At 39.3% G+C, this 16,727-nt stretch overlaps 1 protein-coding gene across 1 annotated transcript in view; it reads left to right on the top strand.

The window, feature by feature from the left end:
* Nucleotides 1-1,399: 1,399 nt before the first annotated feature.
* Nucleotides 1,400-16,727, top strand: part of LOC306946366 (adhesion G protein-coupled receptor A3-like) — a gene marked incomplete at both ends in the record, with an annotated part of 255,599 nt that continues 240,271 nt past the window's right edge. Inside the window, one exon of the mRNA XM_079535384.1 lies at nucleotides 1,400-1,620. Within this exon, the coding sequence (XP_079391510.1) occupies nucleotides 1,400-1,620 (221 nt within the window). The remainder of the gene's footprint in view (nucleotides 1,621-16,727) is intronic.

Below are 16,727 nucleotides of genomic sequence, written 5' to 3'. Positions count from 1 at the left end.
AGAACAGAGTTTGTAATATTAATGGTTTTTTAAATCGACAGCTGTGCAGAACAAGGAAGTTTCTGATAGCCAGGAATTTCACAAGAGCACTAATCCTTCTATCACTTATTAATAAACTTAGTGCCTAAAGGCTCCAATCAGGTATTGGAAAGCAGTGATAACAGTCATTGTAAATGTTCAAGACACATCCTCCCTTAGGGACAATAATATAATATTGTTTTTAAAAAAGCAGTATTTTCTTGAAATAGCTTTGCAGCCATGGTAGTATTACTAATTTTGGCCTAGATCCTGCTCTGAAAATGTGCATTGTGAGGCCCTGTCAAGCAAAACAAGGCAAGAACACATTTTTGTAGAAGCCCATTAAAAATGGAAGTCCTTGTTGCAAACTGGAGGTTTTGTTTGTAGAATTGTACAATCATAGAATATCATAGAATAACATTATTATGGAATCATTAAGGTTGGAAAAAACCTCTGGTTTGAGCCCAACCATCCACCTTCCACCACTGTTGCCCACTAAACTGTGTCCCTTAGTGCCGCATCTAGCCTTGATGCTCCCTGAGCAGCCTATGCCAGTGTCTGAGCACTCTTTTGGAAGAGTTTTCCTAATATCCAACCTGAACATCCCCAGTGCAATTGGAGACATTACCTCTCATCCTATCAAGATTATGTTGAGTTGGAGGCTGACTTTCAGCAAAATGAACCAAGCAAGAAAACTGGGTAGCTTGGAGCTGACGCTGAAAAGAATTGCTATTTGTATCATGTGAAATACTACTGAGGATCTCCAAAGTCACAGAGAGCCATAGTCAGAATACAAATGCAAACAGAGAAGGCAGCTCATTGACCTGGACGATGGAACAACCTTTGACCACCTCTAACACTGCGTTCAGGCAGCGTCAATTGGAGTCGGACAGCAGCTTGGGTGCCGGCTGGAGCCCTGTGCTCCCTCTTAGTCTGTGCTGACCTTTGCCTGTCAGTACTGGTGATGGGAAAGCAAGCTTTCCCACTTAGGTGCGTATGCTGTTTTGCTTAGGAGCCAATAGGACAGCTGAGGATTTTCCCCACCACGGTCCCAACCCACGGCATTTTTCACCGCTTTCCCAACTCCTGGCTGCCCGGGTGCAGCACCCACCCCATCGCTGCGGGCGGACGCGGTGGCGGGAGGAGGGTCCGCCCAGCGCCGCGGCTGCACGGGCTGCGGCAGGAAAGGAGCGGCGGCTCCTCGCAGGAGGAGGAGGAAGGGGGGGGGGGGGTCCCTCGGAGCGGAGCCGGCAGCAGCGAGAGGCGCGGCGGGGCGGGGCGGGGTGGGCGCGGGAGGCGTGGAGGGGAGCGCGCTGCCCGCGGAGCGGCGCGGATCGGCGCGTGCCATGCGCGGCGGCCGGAGCTCGCTCGCTGGCTCAGCATGCGTGTGCTGTGCCGCCGCCTCTGCCTGGTGGCCGCCGTGCTGGGGCTGTGCGGGGGCAGCAGGAACTGCCCCGACCTCATCGTGGACCGCTGCCTTTGCGCCGCCGAGCGAGCCAAGGGGCCCGGCCGCCCGGCACTGCGCATCAAAGTGGTCTGCAGCGGAGGCGACTTGGTGGAAACTTTGCAGCCCGCCGTGCTGCCCAACCGCACCGTGTCCCTGTGAGTACGGCCCGCGGGCAGCGCACCTGGCGGCGGGCGGCGGGAGGGATGTGGGGCGCGGAGGGACCTCTGGGCGCGGCCATACCGCTACCGCAGGGCCGACAGAAGCGGCTGCGAGCCCTGCCCGGCTGTTAAAAAGTACGTGCGAGTTTGCCTTTCTTTTTCCTTTTTTTTTTGTTTGTTTGTTTGTTTGGAAACTCTTTTTGGCGTTATGGTCGAGCTGGGGAAGCTGGGCTTCCCCTGCTGTCAATTGCGTGCTGCTGTGTGCGGTGGGTTGGGAAACGTCAGTGCTGGCGACACCGACAGAGCTCGCCGGTACACCTTTATGCTAGTGACATGAAAGTGTCCCAGCATTGAATGAACGATGCTGGCGAACTGTGTGCTGTGAGATGAAGCAGCTTTCCCCTCCTCTCTTGTCTTCTCTAAATGAAGTTTAGGACTTGACATCTCCTCTCTTAGCAATGGTTTGTGTACAACCAATCCAATTGAAACCACCGACTCTCTGACACTGATCCGAGTTGTAACTTGGAATGACTCACAGTTCGGTGCTTTGCTTATTTATTTATTATTTCAAGTCACTTGGAAATAGATGATGCTATTTTGTTGCCTGTTGCACAGACTTGAATAAATGCAGTGTGCTGTTCGTGTGCTGGTAGAACTTGTCACTGTATTGCCAAGTGTAGGTGAAAGTAATGTCCCTATAAAGGACCCAAGCAGTAACAGATCTGTGACACTCACCCTTTAGACTGTGCACATTTTCAACAGCTCTTTTACTATTGAATTTATTTCTGTTGACAATTCCTGCTGTGAACATCTCCACTGTTCACTGCGTTTTCTTTAAGTCAACACTTTTAGGAGACAACTGGTAAAGATAGTAATTTATAACAGCTGGGGAGCCTGTGCTGTAAATGTGCAGATGTGCTGCGTGTGCTTCAGTTCAGCTCCAGCTCTGACTGCTGAGTGACTTGGTGCTGATTAGCTGTGTGCTGATTGCTCATCCGGGAGGGCTTTGCTTGTTAATGTACAAGATGTAATAACTACACTCCCAGCTAAATTTAATAGACTTTTTTAGAATCATTTTATGAGACCAATGTAAGTTCTGACCTAGGTGGTAAATTCACTCCTATTTTTGTGGCTTATATAACTGGCTTTATAGTATATACTCCCAAAAGGGTATAAAATGTTGACACAAACTTTTTTTCTCATTGTTGAAAGATCTGCAGAAACTTTTACACTCAGTGTATCTATAAAGGCTTTTGTTCCTAAGCATTGATTTACAGAGTTGTATTTTTTTTTTTTTTTTTTAAAGAAGCTTTTCCTTTGACTAAATACCAGTAGATGAATCCAGCTGACCAAAGGATCAACAGAAGTATGTATTCACTGCAATGAAAAGAAACTGAATTGGAAACAGAAGTGAGAAAAGATGGATGGAGGAGGTGGTGCGTGTGAAGTGGTAGGTGGGAGGATTTGCTCACTTGCATCTGTGCATCAGGGTACCAAAAGCAAACATGTTGCTCTTACCCTGAATAAGCACATTCTAGGTGACACTTGTTCAGACTTGTTAGGAAGGCTTTTTTTTTAAACTCAACTTGCAGAAAACTGTGACCTGATAACTGGTTAGCTGTACTTAGCTGGGACAGAACACAGACGCCCTTGGTTTTATTTGTTGGGTTTGACTCAGAGAAGTACGCAATACATTGTGTCACCTAAATGTATGGCCTTTCTCTTACTGCCTCAGTTTTTTTCTTCCTCAAAAGCAAATTTAAAGCTGAGTCTTGAAGATAAAAAGGAAAAAGTTAGAATCTGAGTTAGAGATGCAATAATTTTCAGTAGTTGGAACATACAGATGACAAGTTGATTGAATGTGTCAAAGATTTTCCAGGAGAAGCTGTTTTTGATGAATGGAATTACACTTGTGAGATTTGGCCAGCTGAAAATAATGATAAAAAGCTCAAACAGCACCGCTCTTAGATTTGTTTTTGTAGCTGCATGGAAGACTTAAGCAAAAGAGAATACAGCAGTAGACACTGCCTATTTCCATTCAGTTTTATGGGCCCACAGAGAGAAAGAGAACTTTAACATATGGAGCATAACCTTTTGGATTGCTTTAAAAATTAAGAAATATAGAGGTGAATAAAGGAATGCACATTCAGATACAGCAACCCTTTTAAGAAACAGTGTAATGAATAGTAATTTTTTTGGCAGATTATATCATCTTCATATATATCATATAGGGATGCTGCTTCTCTAGCACTGTTTCTTTTGGAAGGGAAAGTTAAAGCCAAACTTAACTGCTCTGCAAAGATGTCATAGGAGTTAACTCTGTTGCATCTCTTCAGTCATTAAGAGATGAAGTTGTAGTTCTTTAAGTTTTCATTTACATGCTTGGTAATGTTGCTTGCCAGCAAACTTAAGAAGTTATGACTTGTTATTGTAATGATTTTTTTCACCCACCTGACCACGGACCTCAGCCAAGCTCAGTGATTCTGGCACTTTATGGCATGTATGCACCAAAAGCACTGCAGAAAGTACTTCTGGAATTTTGTAGACAGTGGCTTGACTTAACATAAACTAGCATGAAGTCACCGGAGAAAAGCATATTCTTGACCAGTTGGGACCAATTATTTCTAGTGGGGAAGTACATGTAATTTCTTGGAAATCAGATATATCAGATGAATACTAGAGCCGTTCAGTGCTGCCTGAGTGCTTCAGTGCTACAGCACAACACTACAAATAAAATATAAGCTGATACAGGAACTATTCCTACCCCTTTGATTTATATTAAAAAAAAAAAAAAAAAAAAAAGAAAACAACACAAAGAGGCTTGTTCTGTGCTCTCTGTTTTACTGGCTTTCTTTAGTATTTTACTTCTCTGGAAATGGGATTCAAGTACTTGATCTGGATTGAAAGGAAAAAAAACCAGCTGTATCTTCACAAAGTATTCACGTGTGTTTTCTTAAAAGGAATTCTAAACTGTATTGATTTGCAAGAGGTATTTTTATGCCTTGTATATCAGTGAGAGGGTAGAAGATAGGAGTTTCTTTTCTTGATTTCCATGGAGAATTTTGTTGTGGCCTCGCAAAATTATGGGAGCTCCCCAGATTCCTCTCCGTGGGTGTGGACCCAACAAGGAAGGATCGTATCCCTCCATGATAATAGTTTTCTCAGACACAACTGCATGTCCGAATACGTGGGAATTCTTACAATGAACCAATACTTTAGAAATTATTATTTTTGAATCGTGTGATTGGGTTGTTAAAGTGTAGTACTAGAGAAAATGAATGACTGCATTTTTTTTCCTCTTCTGTTCTAATGAAAATGTTAGGTTTACATTTTTGATTGAGTTGCTGAAGCTGCGGCTTTGCAGAATAAGATGATAAGACCAAGTTTGCCACTTTGTTTGCAGTGCAGGAGTGCTATAATTTGAAATTACAGGGAATAGCAGTTAGGTTTTGTTCTGCGTTATTCCACGTACATAGGATGCTATACCTGTAGGTTACTTACTAGCTGTACTTTTTTCCTTTATTTTCCTATCGAATGGTGCCAAGGAGTTTAACCTTATAGTTCTTAGAAGTTCCCATTTCATTACAGTTCTTGATATAGCTTAGTATATATTTTGAAGTTACAAAGGTTGTCAGTTTCTCATAGCAACATTACTTTATTTTCCCTCTTTCCCAATTCCAAAGGAAGTCTAACATATTTGGGAGAGTGTTTTTTTTTACAAATTTTGCCCAGAGATATGCCTGGGTACATCTGTTGTTTTAAATGTCATTGTAGACATGAAAAAATTAGGGTATTGTATGGTCATAGCAGCTCTTCTATATGACTCTTCACGTTTATGTCTGTGTGTCTGTATTTTTGATTGTGAGGTTGTCTCAAACTCCTCAGATTCTCAATTTCAGAATGGGGCTACGTGACTCCAGTGGAAACCCATAGGCACAATCCGTACAGCAGGCATATTTCCATCCTCAGATTGCTTTCCAAACATTAGCAAGCCTTCTGAAAGCAACATTCACCCCGCTTTTCTGCCCCCAAATTACATTTATGTCACATTCATTTATGTCATGTATGTTGCTATTTATTCTATCTTATTATATTACTGTATATTTTCCATGTCCAGTCCTGAGTTTTACACTTCTATATTACTTCAGCTTAGGATACATAAATATGATTTAGTTAATGTAAGCATCTTACTGTAAAAATATATCTAAAAAATGTTTTTTTTGTCCCTAAGAGCTTAGACTTTAAGCTGGCCAAAGCAAACAAAGCAAGAATTGAGGGAAGAATGAACAAAAAATATTATTCATTAGTTTTATCTCCCCATCTTAAAACTTGATTTTTTTTTTTTTTTTTAGTGCTATAAGGTCTCTCATATTGTTGCTGGTTTCCAAATAACTGGATTCTTAAGGAATGTAGGGTAGTTCTCATTGTAAAGGTTTTCACAGACTTTTTCACCTTAGTTAACTTCCTGTGTTCACTCAAAGTGCCAGAAAAAAAAAAATAATACAAAAACCAAGTTTCCTGCTCCATTATTGATGGATCTATACATATTTATACATGCTTTCTCCAAAAGCTCTTAGAAAACAAAGTCAGTTTCTTGTGAAATAAATTCCTATCATAAAGTAAATTGATGCAGAAGGCATGGAAGGTCTGAAAGGAATGCTTGGGAAAGGCAAAACTAAGATAAAAGAAAAACAGTAGAGAAGATAAGTCTTTAGATATTAGTCTAAATTTCCTTGATGGTTCAACTGCAGTGGCCACGAAATACCATAACTGAAAATACTAATTTTTCTTCATGTTATTTCTGATGAGAGGATGTCTGGGTTCAAATTCTGTTGTCTGTGTGTCAGAACCGTGAAGGACTCTGGCCATTTCCAAATTACGACTTACTGTTAGTGAAGCCAATCCATGGGTATTAGTGGAAATTGTAACAAGAGATGAGGGCAAAAAGGTTCTGCTTAGGCAAACAGAGCTTTATTTATAAATGATGTTCAAAATTCTATAAAGGCTGAAGTTCTTTCCCTTTTGATTAGATCATAAATATCATAAATTGAAAAAAATGCCACATATCTTTCTGGTGCTTTGAGTTCTCAAGGTAACTTCCTCTGAGGAAAACTGTTTGTGAGGAGGAAAGTGGTGAGAATTTTTGGAAGCAGATAAAGTTATTTGCTGGTATTAAATGGTTTGTTAATTTGGTAATTTAATGAAGAAATACAGTTCTTTTTTTGCTGCATGCTGGGAAATTTGCAGTATCTTACACTTTGTTTCATTCCAGAGATATAAATAAACTGCTGAGATAGACAGGAGGATAGCAGTGTATGTGTGTATTAAGTGTATATGTGATAGCTACTGAGAAGTCTTAAATGAAGTTGGGGTTTTATGATATGGTATAATTTGGTTAGCTACTGACCACTTTTGCCTGAAGCAGGGAGAGATTTAACACGTCACTGCCTTTCTTTTCTTCTTTTTTTTTTTTTTTTGTTGGTTACCCTAATATTCATAAAATCCACTTAGTTTTAATGATTAGAAGGTGTGTGCAACAGCATCTTGCTTTTGAAATGCAGATACTCTCATCTGATGTGATGGCCTGGGAGAGAGAGACGTATGGATGTGGAATTTCCCATTATTGGAAGCTGTATGAGTTGCTGCCCCTTGGGACCTAGGTACTGTCAGCCCTTAAAGTGGGCAGCTCTTTAGATATGGTAGTGTAGTGCTTCTTTTTTCTTTTTTCTTTTTTCTTTTTTCTTTTTTTTCTTTCTTTTTTCTTTTTTCTTTTTTCTTTTTTCTTTTTTCTTTTTTCTTTTTTCTTTTTTCTTTTTTCTTTTTTCTTTTTTCTTTTTTCTTTTTTCTTTTTTCTTTTTCTTTTTCTTTTTCTTTTTCTTCTTCTTTTTCTTTCTCTCTCTCTTTCTCTCTCTCTTTCTCTCTCTCTTTCTCTCTTTCTCTCTCTCTTTTTCGTAGTTTTAGTTTAAGAAGAAAAAATGAAATATTTCCTTAAGATATGTTTTTCTTTCCTTGAGTCCTTTTAAAAACCCTACAGCAGCATGAGGAGAAGTGAGGTGATGAGAGGGGGATAGCATGGTGGGGAGAGAGGTGAAGAACGGGAAATAACTTTCCAGTAACAGTTCTAACAGTCAGAAGGGAAGGGGCTTGAAAGTCTTACTAACATGAAGCACACAAAGTTTACTATTCCCATATGTTTTTTTTTTTTTTTTTTTTCTGTGTCATTCAGAGGTTCAAAATGACACACATAACTGATGCTGTACTGTAATGGTCTTGCTAACACGTGTGACTCTAGAAGCCCATTTGTTTCTTTACTACCCATACAGACCCAGAAGTACTGCCAGTAGGAACAGTGCTTGTGGAAAGTGTGCCCTATTTGGGGCCCTCTGTCAGAATGTACTTTGCAGCTGTTGTATTCAGCCACGCTCCACATAATCCACCCCTAAGTTCCTCACTTTTGTCTTTACTCCTGCTTTTGCAGTACAGACGTAAATCTGTAAGTTCAAGGGCAGTCTGTCTTTACTGAGGCAGAGACTGGGTTCTAACATCCTGTAGGAAACTTGTGTGTATATGCATGTGTTTATATATATACATATATACACACACACAGAAAAAAAAGAAGCTTACACACTTCCTTCATAGACGTGAGAGTAAGAATTTTGTGCCAGCTTGAATTTCACTGCTTTATTAATATCTATCAAAAATTTATAATTGTGCTTTTTTTTTTTTTTTTTTGAGTTTGAAGAAAATAGATTTCTAAGCTTCCTCCCTTTCCATCTTCGACATAGGTTGTAAAAAAACATTACAGCTTCAGAAGTGTGCAGGAGAATAAAAAGGTTGGGTGTGTGCTGCATTAATTGGCTCTGATTAACTCTGGTCAGTTGCAAGTTTGCTGTCTGGTTCTGGACTTCCCAAGTCTAAATTGGCTAAAAACACTGTGTTGTTTATAATACTAATATTTTTTCCATTTACTTTGGAAATTACGTAATACAGAGAAAGTTCAGGCTCAGTTCTTATTTTTGTGGCAGCATGCCATTCTTCACCCTTCTCTTAAAATCATTTCCAACTGTGTTTTCATGCCTGGGACTGATTTGGGAGTACTCTGAAGGTACATTCAGTCATATGAAAACTGCTTTTGCATTTTCTGTTATAGTCTTACAGCCTTGTTGACAGTTTCTTTTCTGTTCTTAGTCAGATATAATCTTATCCGAAACAGCAGTATGTCAAATGTATAAACTGTTCTGCCAATGAAGTAAACACCCAGTGGTTTATGGGTATTACACTCATAGACCTATTAATCTTCACAAAAACCTGAGAGTTATTTTCCAGATCATATGGAATTGGGATTTGCTGAGAGCTCTGCATAAGTGAGCAAATTCTTTTAAGCTTGTGTTTTAAACCTTCCTTTGGTAAATGGCTGTTTTTTGAAATGGTTGGTAATAAAATGTAGAGGTAGAAAGGCATTGGCATGCAAGTTCAGTGTACGTGCTGGAGTATTTGCAGAACACACAATGAAGTTCAAGGGATTTTCTATGTTAGTAAGGTATCATAGTTCTTGAGTAACTTGATTAGTTAAGGCCTCCAAATTAGTAACAATTACGATTTTCCTAGTTTATTTCAGAAATACGGCGATTTCTTCCTTCTAATAACAATCCAGATGATGTCTCTTCATAAAACTCTCATTTTTATGTTACGATGTAGATTACCCCAGAAAGTGTATTGGTGCACATTTTATAGATAAACCTTTGCCTTTCAAATCTAGACTTTTATGTAACTTGAGTAAAGGACAAACACAATCACAGATGGAAAATAAAGTTAGCGGTAACAAAACAGGCCTGGAAAATTTGAAGAAAAGGATAGATTTAAGGAAAAAAATCAAACAATTCACATTTCAATATAGAGTAATTTCCCAGGCAACAGTTGCTTGGATATCTGCACTTCATCATGGTATCAACTTCTGTGAGAGCAGAGGGAAGGGAGAAAAGCATAACCCGTGTGTTTAGAATTTTATCAGTACAGTTTTATAGAAACTTCAAAGGAAGTATACTGTAATGTTAGGAGAGGTTCCTCGAAGGGAATGTGCTGACAACCTGGTGCAACAAGAAACTTATTGGCACTGAAGAAAATACTCATTGCCAATATTGAGGAATCAAACTGACCAGCACTTCTAAGTAATGTGTATTTGCATGCTACAGTGCATCCTGGTTAATTCTCTTTGTCTTCCATGGGACATTCTGTATGCATGGAGCCATCTCCCATTAGTCTCAAAACCTTCTGATTCTGCACTTTGCTTCTATTATTACTCTTTCATTGATATTTACTGCAATTTTTTCTCTTACCTGCACCTTTTTATTCAACACTGATGTGAAATATACACTACCCTTTGCTATAAATGCATGTAAAAAAATTAAAAACAAAACTGAACTATACCTGTCTCTTTCATCAGCTCTCTTCTTGGTGTTCTTAATGCTCCATTCTCACTTTCCCATATGCACTCATTTCTTTTGCACTTTCACTGGTGTGTGCTGCTGTTTCTAGCTCACAGTCTCCATCTCTTCTCTGGTCTTTCATGACTTTCCAGATCTTTCTAAAACCCTCCATTACATCTTCCCTCGTTACCTTTGGTCCTTGACTCACTTTATCCATTTCTTCTGAACTTACTGACTGGAACTGAAATGAGTGAGGATATGGGTCCTCAGAGAGATCTGACTTAAGCCCTGGAGTTCAGCACTGCCTGGAATTGGGGCCAGGCAGATGGAGTTGATCCTATTACACAACCTTCAAAGAAGAAAAATGTAAGGAGGCAGAACAAAATAGAGTTTATCATTAGAACTGCAGCCAGCAGCATAGAGAAGTCTGAATGTGGTTGTGTCAAGCAGTGTTTTTATATTAAACTGCAGCCCATGTTGCTGACAGTTGGAGGGAAATGTCTTGATGGTCAGATTTGCTTCACAACCCTAGAATTGTATATTGCTTAGAAGGGAAGAGGAGAAGTCTAATTTCTAGTTTTCTCTACCCTTTGTGACAGCGCTCAAGCAATATTGCAACCATCGTTCCAAAACTGTGAAATGTGTATAACACAAGTAATTATAGTGATATAAGATGAAATCTTGACATGTGCTGTTATTCTTGTTGCAGTTCTTGAGCCAGAAAACTAAACTTTTCAATATGTAGGCAAATCTAAACTTATGGGACTGCATTCCTTTCTCCTGCGATATAGCTAGCATTATTCACGTGTGAAGTTTATCGTATAGCTCCATCTTAAATTAGAACATGTTAATGAACTGTTCTCAGCAATGGCTGTAGCAGTTGACAAATCCCTACTCATTTTGCAAAAGCCATGACTTCCCATCCACATTAAGGATGGGATGCAGGAAAGGTGCACAGTCAAAATACATGAGCTTTCACTGCTCAGAAATGGATGGTCATTCCTGCAAACTTCACTCCTTGTCCAGGTCCATGACTGACACTGCTCTATTAAATAAGTCTTTAAAAAAAAACCCACCATGTTTTCATGGCAATAAAACAATGCATGACATTCCATCTGTAATAAATGTCATCATTCAAGACTTATTTTTTGTTAGACATTCATTTTGCAGATTGGATGTACCAACTTGTCATCATAACATTTATTTATTGCAGGAGGCCCTGATTAGGTATCTCATCTGTAGCAAGGTAAATATATGTAAGTAGGGAAGGACAGGATTTTGTCATATTATGCTTCAGGTACCTCTTTGAAGTACAATACTGTGATTGTTTAACAAAATTTGGATTACATGGTGCTCAGAAAATGGAGTCAATCTGTGGGAGTTGCAACACCAGGTATTCACGTAGCTGTTAAACCACTGGTGCATGTAAGAAGAATTTCTGCCGTTTTTTCTCTGCATTTGGTAACAATAAGCTCTCAAAGTTAATCAGCCTATAAGATAAACATTTTTTATAATAAGGATGATGAGGAACTAGAGCAGGTTGCCTAGAGTGGTGGTGGATGCCCCTCCTTGGAGGCACTCAAGGTCAGTTTGATGGGAATCTGAGTACCTGATGGAACCATAGGTTCCCTGTTCCTTGTAGGGGATGTGGGTTAGGTGGTTTTTCAGGGTCCCTTCCAACTCAAATGATTCTATGATTCTGATTTTTTTTGAGAGAAATTTTGAGTGAGAAAATAAATCCATTCACTGATATTCACTGATAGCGGTGTTCCTCAGGGGTCTGTGCTGGGTCCGGTCTTGTTCAACATCTTCATCAATGACCTTGATGAGGGGATAATGGCCACCCTCAGCAAGTTTGCTGATGATATGAAGTTGGGAGGATTGGCTGACACGCCTCAAGGCTGTGTTGCCATTCAGCAAGACCTGGATAGGCTGGAGAGCTGGGCAGAAAAAAACCGGATGAGGTTTAACAAAAGCAAGCGTAGAGTCTTGCATCTGGGGAGGAATAATTCCATGCACCAGTACAGGTTGGGGGATGAGCTGCTGGAGGGGAGCTCTGCGGAAAGGGACCTGGGTGTCCTGGTGGACAACAGGTTGGCCATGAGCCAGCAGTGTGCCCTTGTGGCCAAAAAGGCCAATGGCTTACTGGGGTGCATTAAAAAGAGCGTGGCCAGCAGGTCGAGGGAGGTGATCCTCCCCCTCTACTCTGCCCTGGTAAGACCTCATCTGGAGTACTGCGTCCAGTTCTGGGCTCCCCAGTACAAAAAAGACAAGGATCTCTTGGAAAGAGTCCAGCGGAGGGCCACGAAGATGGTGAAGGGCCTGGAGCATCTCTGCTATGAGGAAAGGCTGAGTGAACTGGGTCTGTTCAGCCTTGAGAAGAGAAGACTGAGAGGGGACCTGATCCAGGTCTATAAATATCTAAGGTGTGGGGGGCAGAATGGCGAGGCCAGACTGTTTTCAGTGGTGAGTGGAGACAGGACAAGGGGAAACGGCTGGAAACTGCAGCATAGGAAGTTCCGCATAAACATGCGCAAGAATTTCTTTACAGTGAGGGTGACGGAGCACTGGAACAGGCTGCCCAGGGAGGTGGTGGAGTCTCCTTCTCTGGAGATGTTCAAGACCTGCCTGGATGCCTACCTGTGCGACCTGGTGTAGGGAACCTGCTCTGGCAGGGGGGTTGGACTCGATGATCTCTGGAGGTCCCTTCCAACCCCTACAATTCTGTGATTCTGTGATTCTGTGATATTGGGAAGCCATCTGTAAGGGTAATTTTAATATACATTTTGTTTCTCTTGGTTGGTATTTCCTTTGTTTTCCTTTCATTTCTTCAGATGCTTATAGGGTCACATTAAATTTTCAGGATTTTAGGATCTATTTTTGTATACCTGAGGAAAAGTGGAGGTGGGCAGTTTTAGAGATATGAATATGAGAAAATGAAGTTATGTCAGTCATAGACACTTGACATCTGTTTTATTTATTAGTACAATTGAATATGTACTAAATGAATGCTATTTGCTGTCTGCGTAAAATAAAGACTGACCTGGAATAGCTTCCTCATGAAGCTGTAGCAGATATTAGAGAGGCAATGCTTTTAGCTTAAACAGAAAAAAGAAACAATGAGATCTGCTTAAAAAGGGATGGTAATTTTTCACATGCTTCTCTTTGTCTTTATTTCCTCAATGAAAGGATGAATACTGAAATTCCTCACATTTGAAATGTGGAAAAAGCCCACAAAGAAATGTCATTTGTTGTTGAAAATTCATAATTCACTCAACTTTTTGCAAAATTACTTGTTATATATAACAGTGTAAAGAGTCAACAACATAAATTCACAAACCAAAGAATAACCACAAGTGCTAAATTAATGTAATAAATTCTAATTCTCTGAATATAGAGCAAATGAATTTATTGCTTTAGAATACTTCATGCTTATCGATTGTCATTGTAAACCTTTCTCTACTTAACTATTCTTACTGAAACAATTCTTATTAATTAATTTGTGCCTATATTTAATAACTAGTCCATTAGTAAATTTTCCCATAATGTGGTCTTCAAAACAATGTGACATAGTCAGCAATTTACTCTCTAACTACAACATCATTTTTATTTTTTTTTTTAAAATAGATAAGACAGCAGTTCTTGGTAATTGAACTAAGTGATTTCAAAAGAAACTGCCCTCCATATTTTTTTCAAGTATTGTTAATAAGAGTAAGGAAATTGACTGCTTCAGTGACCCTAAATGCTGTTAAAGTTGTGGGTTTGTTGTTGTTGTTGTTGTTGTTGTTGTTTTCTTTTTTTTCTTTTTTTTTTTGTATGTACCTTTGAACAATTGAGGACATTACTTCAGTATCTTTATTACAGTTATTTGGTTATAAAGATATTTGGTAATGAAGAGGGATTAGATGCCAAACCCAAGTTTGGAATAGATTAGAGCAAATAATTTTTTAATGCTGGCTTTCTAGATCACTACTTTAGCTGAGGCAGTGCAATTGTTTTAAACAAATAAAATCCCTTAAGTAATCATTTATTAAATAGCTCTGAAGTCAGGGGGTTGGGTTTTTTTTTTTTGTTGTTGTTGTTGTTTTCTTTTTTCTTTTTCATTTCTCCCTTTTTTGAAAGTAGCTATCAAAATGGTGGTACTGAACTATTTCTTGAGTCAGTGTTTCCATTTCACTAGTTAGTCTGTAAGGTTTTTCAGTTTGTTGCTTTTTTTCAAATTGTAACAGCTAAGAAAGCTTCTGTACACTTAAGAACTGGATTGCTTTCCCATCTATTTTTTTTTTTTTTTTTCAATTGCTGCTCTGCTGTTTTGCTCAAATTTTCAGTTCTTAAGTCTATAAAAATATAATAACTGGACACTAAAAATATTTACATTTCTGCAGCTTATCTTTTTCTGCAGTCTGGATGTTTGATAAAAACTTGTGAGTAGCTGTCTGGACCATACCACAGCCATGTAGCCTGGTATCCTATCCCTGTTGCGTTTAGAAGCCTGGTGCATAGAGTAGTGTAGCACTGCAACTTTTCCCATAAGGACTTTGCAGTTTCCAGCCCATCTTGGAGATGTAGTTCATGTGTGTTTAATTTACCAAAATGGATTGTTCTATTGTGCGGTCCACTGAATCCTTCCCAGATCTGCATTCGTAGCATCTCATGGCAAGAAGTGCTGCGGCTTAACTGCGTGCTGGTAATGAATGACCTCCTTCTGTTTATGTCTGAGTTTCGAGAGTTCAAAACTCTTTCCTTGGGATTTGTTTCTGCCAGAGCTGACATGGTTATCAAACTCAGGAAAGTGGGCCATGTTCACTCTTTAAGTGGAGAGACCATCTCTGTGCTTTTCTGGTTGTCCTTTCACTTATCGTTCATCACTGTCAGTAAGCTGAAAGGCAAGGAGGTGATGAAGTTTCAAGAAATAAAATTAATTTGTACTATTAATAGTATTCTTTCTTTTATGCAATTAACATTGAGGTTAACTTTGTGAAGAGTGGTGATAAAACTTTTTCTTTTATAAGAAAAGTCATTACATTTAACTCAACCCATGGGGAAATGCATTGGTATTGTAGAGGAAAAAAAAAAAAAAAAAAGGAAGCCCTATAAGCTCTATTCCAGCTTTTTACATTTTGGATTAATGAAAAATGAACAAAAGCTTAAAGCCAGATTTCTCATTGGTTGGCCTAGTTTTTCTTGGCAGATTGATAGATTTTCCTTTTTCCCTCTGTATTCCTTAAAAATAAGTGAATCTTTACTTTTTCTTGTACACTGAGGCATTTTGTGCTTTGTTTAGTTATTGGTTCTGTGGAAAGGAAAGAGAGAAGGTATGATTGAGAGAAAAACTATTAAACCACAGTAAGAGCATGCCTGTGAAAATAGGATTTGGAGTATGTACATGATTTTAAAAGGTACAGAGCACTGTTGGATTGGTCTTGGTTTTTTTCCATCTCAACTAAAATCTTTTTTGTTGGTATTGATGGTAGCAATTTATTTGTACAGAAAGACCCCAGCATATTGTTTCTGCTAGTTGTTGCTTCAGTCATGTTAAGTTTTAGTTTTCTATGTGAGTCATTTAGATCACAGCTTTATGATTAATAGTATGCTAATAATGACTTAGAGATTTTATTACTGACTGGTGACAGTGTATTAATCTGACTGCAAAGAAATGGTTAAAAGAAACTGAAAGTGGAAAGGTTCCTGTTTAGTGGCTGAACTTTTGGAACCAGAGGGGAAACAAAGATAAAATTATTGACAACATTATTTGAAATTGGTTTATTCTTCTTAGCGGATCTAGAAAAATAGCCTTTTTGGATGCCACCTTTCTTGAGATAGCCTTTCTGTGTTGTCCTTGTGCACGGAGACTCGATAGTCCTTGCAAATTCCTTCCAACTTGGGGTATTTGTGACTTCCACGATCAATTGTTTTGCGTAGGTTGGCTACAAAACCTGTTTTTCATCCATGTCTCTGGTCACAGAGCAAGCTGCTACTCTTCCTCCTTTCAGCTATTACTTTGTTCTGCATTGTTTTGCTGATTTCCTGCCATACTGATGACTTCTTCATTTATAGTTGTGTTGTTTTCTAACTGGTTAATTATGGGAATCGCTTTCCAGGAACTGGTCAGCATGAAAGTCCTCTTCCTGGGCTTTTCTAGGAAAATTTTTGCCTCTTTGAGGTTGCCTAGACTCTGCCAAATTGACCATGAAAGGGGAAATAATTAAATTGCAGAGATGCAATATGCATAAACACCATCAACTGGATTGGCGCTTTTTTGCAAAAGAGAACTTGGATCACTTCTTCACTGTATTGATCTGTGTGAATAGTTTGAAGATTTACAGACCTCATGGAGGAGATACTACTCAGTCATCACAGATGGATATGATCTGCTGAGCAATTTTTCTCTGCCTGGACAAGTGTGTCCATTGCTCATAGTCAAAGGCTGTCCTGAAGCTGCAGAGGATGCAGCTCTGACTGAGGATGTGGTTATGGGGAAGGCACTGCTTGCTTTATTCTACAAATTGCTTTTTTTTTTGACTGTTTGGGCACTGTAAGGTAATAGAGATTATTCTGCAGGGGAAAAAAAAGAAGTATTGATCACTAAGGAAATAATTTTTTATGTTAGTTAGTTTGTACGTAAAAGAATGAGGATGCAAGGAAGGGTTTGGAATGTGAATTGGTGTCTGGAATGTG

Source organism: Tetrao urogallus (genome assembly GCF_951394365.1).
Source record: "Tetrao urogallus genome assembly, chromosome: 5".
In the NCBI taxonomy this organism is placed as follows: domain Eukaryota; kingdom Metazoa; phylum Chordata; class Aves; order Galliformes; family Phasianidae; genus Tetrao; species Tetrao urogallus.
This window is presented reverse-complemented; position numbering and strand designations above follow the sequence as displayed.